Source organism: Schistosoma haematobium, chromosome 1 (genome assembly GCF_000699445.3).
Source record: "Schistosoma haematobium chromosome 1, whole genome shotgun sequence".
Taxonomy (NCBI): domain Eukaryota; kingdom Metazoa; phylum Platyhelminthes; class Trematoda; order Strigeidida; family Schistosomatidae; genus Schistosoma; species Schistosoma haematobium.
In genome coordinates, this window is record NC_067196.1 from 24,882,561 (window position 1) to 24,892,671 (window position 10,111).

A 10,111-nucleotide genomic window follows, 5' to 3' on the forward strand; every position below is an offset into this window, starting at 1 on the left:
CAGTGAGTTCTACTGAACGATTTCTGGCATCCTTCAGAAAGCTATACGCTCAGGTGTAATTATGATGGGTGGCCTCAACGCTCATGTTCCGATTTGTGTTTTACTCCGTTGATATTGACTGTCAAATGCAACCATTTATTCTCAACAGGCAATGTTTTTAAAAATGGGATGATGACCGTCCTCGGAAATCTCGATATTAATTGGACGATGGAAATAAGACTCTTACCCTTCTTGGTCATCGTTTGGGGAGGTTGATGGGAAATTACGACTATTTCTGTTGTACATATCTGGATCTCGAGCTTCAGTTTGAGCGCGCACTCATTCGCAACTTACTAAATACAGAAAAACTAATAAGATAACCCCTCATAATTTGGCTCGTAAGTGTTTATCTCAGTAAAGGAAGAACTAGCTTAAGCAACTAGCTGACCAAGAAATGGATGTTCATTATGTGCTGATCTAGTATGATTTGGTTTTTGCTGGAAAGACGGTAGCGACTTCTATAAGCAACCTAAACGAAAAGGTTAGGTGAAGCCAGCAGATCTCGGAAACTTATCACGATAAAAAGCAAAGAGCAACTGATAGTCTATTCAGTTATTACAAAAGTGAGAGGTGGAAAAGGAAAATAGTATTGGTGACCCAAAAAAGTTCAACTTCAAGTAAGCAGTTTAAAGTGGAACGTTGGCGGGGGAAGTTGTGACAAAATCTTCTCATCCCCTAATGAACTCGCATCGAATCTCGTTTGTTAAATCTAAAGAAGTATGATTGCTTTTAAATGTGAACTTACATGTTCCGCATCCAAGCAACTAGTCAGTAAATATCTTTAGAAGGGTTTTAATGGGAATACTTTGCGTACCTAAAGGAGACGTGAGAATAAGAAAGTTATCAGGTGTGGGAAGGATTTGATCATGACCAACTTGGTCTCGTGCGTTTATACGGGTATGAGGGCCGATGTCACTTTCCGGCTACCCACACCGTGGAAGGGTATTTCTTGAGGAACCTGAAAAGGAAGGTGGGCTAATGTTGGTCTTAACGACCTGGGAGCGTGACCACAGAGCCCAAGGGACAACTGCTTGAAGCCGGTCACGCACGGTCTTTTTGTGGGAAGTTTTTAACGTTTTAGCTCCGTTCTTCAAAAGGCCTTGTCACCGGAGGCGGAAATCCGTGAGGTAAGGTATGACATTCTTCGGGTCGACGTTTTCTAACCCTTCCTTCCTTGTGAGAAGGCAGTATCGCTGCAGATGCTGGTTGTCCGAAGAAAACACCTTACTGCTGTCACACCCCTCTACAGTCAGCAGTACGACTTCGCCCTCAGACCTTGAGTTGCTGCTTTTTGTCATACTGTTTTCCAACCGACCTGCCTGGCATGGTAGAACCTACAGGAACATATGTTCCAGCCAGTATAGCTCGGCTGACTCATCACGATAGACAAGCTCGATCAACACGTCAAAGTAGCAGCTACGGTCGGGTGCTCTGTGATAAAAAAACACCATAATGTTTAGGCTTAGTTGCATGGATGGTAGGTTTACCTTTTACTATGTAGGCAACACTGGAAAGATCTTAATTCCAAATTTTGAATTTAATTATTTTAAGTGACTTGTTCGATTGAAAGATAAAATTCAGCACTTGAGGACCAGCTCGAATGTGGTAATTCGTACCATATCAGTGCTTATGTGATAGCAATAACTGTCCTTCCTATTCAGTGAATACCTTTTCCCACTAAAAGCCCTCCGCAAATACGACTGTCCGCATAACACTTTTACGTGATAACTGCATTTAGACCAATTACAGGAATATCCGTAGCTAAGACAAACTTATCGGTTGATGATTATAGTCTCATGAGAACCTTTTAATTAAGAAATTCTAATGCCTTAATAGTAAGGTGTTTTTATGGACCCACTCCTTTACGAAATTATTTGAAACCTAAAAAAGGATGGAAATGAATTAAATACTTCTATGGATAAATGTTCAGCATAATTGACATATCTGTGAGAATTAATGGTACCACCGTGCTGTTTAGTTTTAAATGCACTGTTGTCGGAACCCTCAAGCTAACAGGTGAAAGTATGGATACTTTAGCAGTCCAGCTACTGTCTCACGTCTGAATTGATAAGATATCCGCGCTATATTCCGCAATGATTCTTTAACATTAAAAAAAACTATCAACTGTACTTCACTTTACCTCAGTCAATTTAGTCTTCTTAACCATATTACTTTTAAGTTGTCTGGAATATATGCAGTGCTACACTAAGTTTGCGTATATGACATCATTTAACAAAGTACCTACTTAAGGTTTAGTTTTCCTCATCAGCCTCATACATTTAGTTTTGATCGTTGGTTATTTACGATAAGTAAAAATGACTGAACTGTTTGAAAATAATTAGGTAAATTATTCTTTAAAATATCGGTGAGCTGTACAAGTGATTTCTAGTGAGATAAATACAATTATAAATTAGGGTTTTTGTCTTTTTCACTTTGCATAGCAGAATATGCATTGTAATCGATATGGCTGGATGAACTGAAACCAAGACCGGCGCCCCGCTGAGTATGTGTTATGGTACGAGACATCTCATATTCGTGTTCAAGTCGCCGGAAAAGTTCAGCTTGCGCTTCAGCTCGACGCAAAGCTTCAGTTTCATTGACATGAGCAGCACTTCCGTCCACGACTTCTTCAGAAGAATCATGAATTCCCATCAATTTTCGAAATTTAGCTGCAGCTGCAGAATCACCTTTTCCAGCAATTAGAGATGTGGCTGTCCAAAGAGTTTTACTTTCCTAGGTTAGAAATAAAGATTTTGTAGTTCGCAATGAACATTTAGGATTTAGTCAACACACCAAAAATGAACCTTATTTTCCAAAATAGACTATTACTTACAGAACTAGTGTTTTCACCATCTTTTTTGGACCACAATAATTTGCGCTTTTGTTGTTGCTCTGCGAGTTTAACGGCATTGACAGTGGTTGGGTTATAGTATTTCGGGAGCTTCGCGGCGGCGGCAGCGGCTAATGCTTGAGCTTTGGCTTGCTCTTGTTGATGCTTTTGTATTTTGTCTAATATATCTTGTGCTGTTAACCGCTGCACAGGAACATTCATCGTAGTACCTGGACGGAAAAGCACCCAGGTAATTAAATTTTGGAAGAATAGCATCTTATGAAATACTAGTGATCAAGTTTATAAAATCTTAATGACTTCGTAAAATCTTTGACTTCAGTTACCTTTGTTTTTTGACATGTGTGACGTGATATTGAAACTCTACGGTGTTTGTCAAATGGATATATTGAACAAAATGGACAAACATTTAGCACGATATACAAAGAACTGTCATTTCATATTGACCTACTACATATATATTGATTTCAGTTTGACTATATTCATAAATCTGCAATTAGAGACTTTACGTTTTACCATTCTTGGTTTTGAAAGAATTATGCTACTCAATTGTCCGCATTTACCAATTTGATCCGTCCAGTGATAAAAATTTTATTTGTAATATCACACTACGGCCCCCAAATGCCCTGGTATGGCCGAGAGTGGGGAGAGTCTGCTCTCCCTCTCGAAATGCTCTCACATGGCCACGCGTATATAGCCTCTGCCAGGGAAGTCCTACTCACGGCCTTCTCGTGGCGGGGGTGTTGTTCACGAAAATGAGAGGACGAAAAGCGAATGTCCGGCGCTTTAACCGGATTCCAAACCAATGGTGCACATGTGCTCCAGTATCCTAAGGGAACAAATGGCGTATGAACCAATCGCTGGTCACCGGCTACCATGGGACTGCATCTCCTCACGATGCTCCACCGCCTCGTGGGTTAGGCCTTTAGGTCAAAGGCTCGAGGTGTGGCCCCCTAAGAAAACCACCTGCTTTGGTCCGGGCACCCGGGGCAGTATCACAGCCCTCACACATATCGAATGAGATTTGTGTGGCGCATATGTATTTGGTGCCTTCTTGTACCAATGTCTATGTGTTAAAATAAATAAATAAACACTACGGCGGAGTAATATCTACGGTGAATATCATATTTTTACGATAGCTTCAGAGTTGAAAAATAATGTGGTAAATCTGTCACTAGACGAGTTTTAAAAAGTAAAGTACATCATAAAATGATATTCCGCTGTGATGTTCTAATCATATCGGGAAATAAGATTATTTAGTGAGTACATTGTGTTTGCTTTAGACGTCTAATGAACATACCATGATTCCTTACTTTTATGTTGAGCTGAAATCTCTTAATCCTCGAACAGTTAGTTACCCCAGAAGTATTTTCTTGTTTTAGTGTTTTTTTTTTTATATCTACTAACATTTTCCTCAGTGGCTAATGAATTGTATTCTAAAATCTAATTTTATGATCTGAAATACTGATAGGTTAAGACAGTAAGATTCGTACTTTGACTAGAAACTGCCGGAGAATTTGTCGTCACGGTGACTCCCGTCGTTGAGATAATGAGGTTAGTGTTCTGGTTTTCTGGCTTCGGTTGCGAAGTCTGAAAGAGATTATGGAAAGCAGATGATAAATTGACATAAGATAAAAAAAAAGAACGAATATAAAGAAGCTGATGTTTTGTGCGTTGTCCATAAAATGAAACAACTAGTAACTACAAACAATTAGTTTCAATTCAAGTCTTGAAACTCGAGCTTCACTTAACAGCACAAAAACAATAACTATGCTAGGGATGACAATTGGTAAAAATAAAGTTTACTGGATATTAAATTAAAGTACCCAAAGAAGATTTCTTGAAGATAATACATGACAGACTCACGAAATAATCCTTGGAACTTGTTGTGAGGAGTTGTGTTGAATTTCTACCATTATGACTTCCACGCCGACTAGGTTTGCTTTCAGGGCTAGTATCACTAGATGAACTGGTAGATGAAGTTGAACTGTGACGTCGATGCTTTCGGCGATAACGATGTTTATAGTCACTACAGTGGGAATCACGGTGATGATGCTTTCTGGATGAATGTTTGTGCCTCGAATGGTGGGATGAACGTTTGTGTTTTGAGGAGCTCACACGTTCACTTGGACTTCCGCGATCAGATCTGAACCAATTAAACATCAGAATAGAATTTACGAAAGTATGAGGTTCACGAAAATAAAAAGACAGTAACATATGTCAACTATTAGAAGATCTGTTGTCTCATAAGTCGTCCCATTCAAGTGATTAAGTAGCATTCCAACTTTTGCGCTTGAACAAAAGACATGAGGAAATAAGTAATGGATATAGATTTTAGTTTGCCGTGCACCAATTCTACCATATTTGTGCAACTTTCAGTCAGTCAGCAACAATGTAGTACTACGTACGTACGTACATCAGTTCAAGTTGCCATACCACATTAAAACCCAGATACAATTGTCGATTCAAATCCCATAGTGGTAGAGGTAGTAAATGTATAAGCAGTAATCGGAAAGATTAGGGTTTGAAGATGTTATTCAAGGAGTATAATCCAGTGAAATAAATTCGGAAAGAGAAAAAAAGGACATTAAGAATTCAGAAGATTAGAAATGAGAGCACAAAGAGCGGATGCACCTGCGCCATGTCATTCAAAGTCTCTAACCATCGGTTGCTATCGTCTCGCGGATCCCAACCAGGTAGCCTAGACCTACCAACATGTCTCAGTTCACTTGCCAGTGACTTCATGGATTTGTGTTGTTTTGTTCTAGCCGCTCCTAGCTTTCTTCCAACCTACTCCTACACCATAAAACATCGCACGCCGGGGCAATCGGTGGTTGGGCATACGTAACACGTGTCCCAACCATCTCAAGTTTCACTACTTCATCAATTGATTTTCCATCCTTACCCAGTATCTGTTTTCTAACAACTGCATTACTTACCCGGTGGTCCCAGGATATACGAGTAATGCTTCGAAAACACCTATGATCGAATACTAGTAACCTAATATCCTGTACTCTTACCGGCCCCGTTTCATTGCCATAAAGTAGGACGGAACGAACTGCTGCGCAGTAAACCCATCCTTTGGTTGATAGACGGATATCTCGCCTATGCCTTAAATGACGCAAGTTGGCAAAAGCTAGTTAAGCCTTCTGTATCCGTGCTGAGATTCAACTGCTGGAAATTCAGATAAGGAAAGTGTTATCTCTAAAAGCACGTCAACGACAAATTCAAACAAGAATAGAGAGAGTGGACAGTCCTGACGAACACCACTTGAGGTAATCCATTCTGATGACAGTTCGCCATAAGCTCTCACCCGGCCAGTTGTGTTCGAGTAGAGACCCTGTATGAGGTTAATGTACTTCTTTGGTACTCCTTTCAGTGGTGAACACTGCTATAGAACCTCACGATCAACAGGGTCAAATGCCGCCTTAAGGTCGAGGAATACTACTATTGTGGGGCGTCTGAATGTGTTTATGTTTTAGGACCTTATGTAACGTGCGACTTTAGTTTTGTCAGTAGACCTCACTAATCCTCGACATTAATAGCACCTCGTTATGTCGACTAAGTTAATAAATTTGAAAAATACCGACAATCGCGGGGTGCAGTGACAGACCGAATAACGATTGAAGTGTGAACTTTGTGTACAGATAAAAAATTAACTGATGCAAAGCACTAGTACTCGTGATGTTTATTACAATTAAAAATAAGTGGGAATTGCGACAATATGGCTGTCGTTCACCTGTGGACTGTCGGTAAATACAGCAAGTTGGTAGACTAAGCTTTGCGAACATTACATCAATATTTATTCAATTGCACGGAACTATGGTTAGAAATTACGTTTATGGTTAATGTTAGCGGGACATAGACTAGATTAAAGCATGCTCAATGCATGATTGCTTTGGTGCACGCTGATTGGCTAATTCTTATCCAATCAGCACTAGTCGATAGTTGGAGAATATTCTAGAATCTTCTCATGTAAAAAACTATAAATATACTGACGTTTTCTCTATTGTGCTTCCTACTGGCTTCTGACTTGCTATTTGTAATATAATCTCTTTCCTGTTCAACCGTGTTCTGATTTGGGGACTTGCCGAGTGAATCGGTGTCCGAGAATACTAAGCAATAGGAATAGCTGGGTCATAACCATAAGAAGAAAGAGAGTTATAACAGTTAATCAGCGAGAAGTACTGATGAAAAAAAAACAACGACCTCCTATCCCAAAAGACCTACTAGAATAAACTACATCAGTTAATTCACTTCCACAATCATATTTCGTAGGGTCCCGTTGGACAGTTAGCTTTTTGGTTGTTTTTGGATTTCATTTCACTTATTTAGAAGTCGGATCAAGAATGTAAGTGTTAAGAATGACTACCGGACAACTAATGAGATCTAATAGGATGATTTTAACAGTAAATGTATGTCTTCCAAATCAGTGATCGTGACTGTCCCACACTCAAAAGAAAGGTGGTCCGCATGTCTTAAATGTTCCCATCTTGCCATGAGTGCTTTTCTGCTACCAAACTAATGAAAGCAATTCTTTTGGCTGGTTGAATACACTATTAGGGAAAACTATGTAAGGAAATCTGACTGAAATAAACTACTTTCCTTCGTTTTTCATTTCTGTAAATCATGTTGTATGTAAGATCCAAACCAACCGGATTGAAATCAGTGATAAAGGCAAAAAATCTTATGGAGTTTGTTGTAAATCAGTACAGAAAAGTACACGAAATTATAAAGTGAAAGTTAATGAACTGACTGTAATGCATACTATGACATACCGAACTACTCAGTAATAATATTCATTTTAATACCAACACTGGTATAAACAAGCGCCCAAAAAGATATATATATGCACTACACAAATACAATGATTTGTGTAGGCTAGCATACTGCATGGGTGCCGAAACCGAAGCAGGTGGCTTTCTTAAGAGACCACTCCCTGAGCCTCAGGCCTAGAGGTCTTATCCACAAGGCAGTGAAGCGATGTCAGATGTGGCTCCATGGAGCCAGTGGACAATAATACGTTTATACGCCATTTGTCCCTTCAAAATCCTGGAGGTCATGTGCACCATTGATTCGGAATTAGGATTTTCCAACTAATCTAGGTGTATTCTTTTTACCCATCACATCGAGTTAGGCTTCATTTTACGCCTATGCTCCACTGAGTGACAGGCGCAAGTAATTCTGTGAATACCCCCACCGCTAGAAAGTAATAAATAGGGCATTCCTGGTAGCCGGTATATACACGTGGTCGTATGAGAGCATTTCGAGGGAGAACAGACTTTCCTCACGCTCGGCCGTATAAGAGTATTTGGGTGCCTAGGGCTGTTCTGGCTAGGTTATAGAAAGAGCTTGTGTGACCTGCAGACTCGAAATTAGTCAGGAATCTTAGCGCACTAACTTTATTCGCGATATATTTTAACGACGTACCTGAGCGCACAACTTCGTTTGCGGTGTCGCCTTGAAGGACTATGTTCACGACTCCTCGATCGACGTTTACCATCAATAATGTAGCTAGGTGATGGAGATACAACCATAGAAGAGTTCTTTTTTGTTTCGATAGTGAGTTGAACCCCATCTTTTACTGTAGCAGCATTCTTATTTTCCTCCTGAGAAAAGAAACAAGCTATTATACAGACCTAAATTCACAAAACACTAAAAACACACTTCGAAATTTGTTTAAAAAACAATCACCATTGCAATGACTCACCAATTAATTAACTACAACTTTCGGTGGTCCTTATGACACCATTAGGCCTTGGCAGAACGGAATTCAGACACCAGAGTCATCTGAACTGAACATCGAAGGTCCGAACGGCATAGGGACTGTTATTCACTGTGAGCAATGAGTGAAGTTATAAAAGCAAAGAAGTTGTAATGTATTGCTAAATGTACGCGCAAATACTACAAGTATCGAACACGATTTCGAAACTTGTTGGCAATCGATTTGAATGGTGAAAAAAGAATCCAATCGAACGACAATGACAGATCCACAAACGTTTACATTCCCTATGGTTAGTGAATGAACTCTCACGATATCGATCTGTCACCATGAGTCATGAACTAAATCAAATTAAACGCCACTACTTGCACGACAGAAAATGCCGCAACAATAACTGTTAGTCTGGTAAATTGGTTTCGAAATTCAGAGTAATGAAAACGTCACGTGTTTAACACGGGACAAACCATGCCTCTTTTATGAGACAGCTACACTCGATACGTTTCAAAGCCGAATACGAGTCATGCCTTGGACACCTTAGATAATAGCCTGTTTTACTGAATATATTACACTGCTCCGCAAGAATAAGACAGGGAAGATTAAGAGAACCAAATAACCAAATGGTTCTATTATCTTTGAGCAATGAAACCCGGACTTCTAGTAAAAACCAAACAAGAGCTATTCTAAATCACTTTCGTCGTGAAAGTATTATCTATTAACTAGTGTTATCAAATATCCACTCATATTCAATGTTACTATTCACTTAGCAACTTTATTATGCATTTTGAACGCGTATTACCTGGGATATCAAAGGGCTCTTTGAACTCCTTCGTGTCTCTTCAACACTCCCATCATCCGAAGACTGCTGTTAGGACAACGATTATAAAGCTTAATGGTAAAAATTGTACTAACCAATGAAGAATCATAGTCACAAAGCATCGCACTCGATTCCGCCATTTAATAACCAACACATTAAAACAATACGCCAACACCTATACCACAAGACATAAAGAACTAGTTTATCGACCCCAAGACTTTTTCTGGTTTCAAGATAGATCCAACCATTTGAATGATAAGAGAACAAAATACGTTCTTGAGGGTAATCATGTGATATTGTACGGACACGTGGTGAGTCTACTCGTTCAGGTATGATCAAAATACGGAGGAACAAGGGGACAAAATAATTGGTTTAGTTAAGGGTAGATGATTGTGTTTCAGTAGTGGTTTGTATTTGTTGGAATTGGGACATAAATCATATGTACGACTCGATTAAATCATGAGAATTGACCTAGAAGTAGTTATTCCGATAAAATTAAGTCAGGACTCCAACTCAACTGGCTTCCAAATAACAAGAACTCACAACCAATAATATTGTTTCAACCGACAGAACTTTATAGTTAATGCATCATTAATTCATTATAATCAATGTTACATGAAATGATTTCTCGTGTAGCGGTTAATAATTCCCTGAAATAAATATTCCTGTAAGTCTTCGACATTTGATG

At 39.3% G+C, this 10,111-nt stretch overlaps 2 protein-coding genes across 3 annotated transcripts in view; one reads left to right on the forward strand and one right to left on the reverse strand.

The window, feature by feature from the left end:
• Positions 1-2,510, forward strand: part of TSPAN33 (Tetraspanin-33) — a 23,433-nt gene extending 20,923 nt beyond the window's left edge. Inside the window, exon 10 of the mRNA XM_051213968.1 lies at positions 2,481-2,510. The gene's annotated coding sequence lies outside the window, so the exon portion shown is untranslated. The remainder of the gene's footprint in view (positions 1-2,480) is intronic.
• Positions 2,365-9,848, reverse strand: RSRC2_1 (arginine serine-rich coiled-coil 2). 2 transcript variants are annotated; one of them, XM_051213990.1, is made up of 8 exons: positions 9,519-9,848; positions 9,406-9,471; positions 8,598-8,723; positions 8,318-8,496; positions 4,754-5,033; positions 4,381-4,477; positions 2,873-3,099; positions 2,365-2,772 (listed from the first exon to the last, which is right to left on the reverse strand). In XM_051213990.1, exons 4-8 carry the CDS (start codon positions 8,422-8,424, stop codon positions 2,443-2,445), a joined length of 1,041 nt encoding a protein of 346 aa, XP_051073516.1. In that variant the 5' UTR covers positions 8,425-8,496; positions 8,598-8,723; positions 9,406-9,471; positions 9,519-9,848; the 3' UTR covers positions 2,365-2,442. The 2 variants fall into 2 exon arrangements, with proteins under 2 accessions (XP_051073516.1, XP_051073517.1); XM_051213989.1 differs by lacking the exon at positions 2,365-2,772 and having other exon boundaries at positions 4,201-4,477; positions 4,754-9,848.
• Between the last annotated feature and the right edge of the window lie 263 nt (positions 9,849-10,111).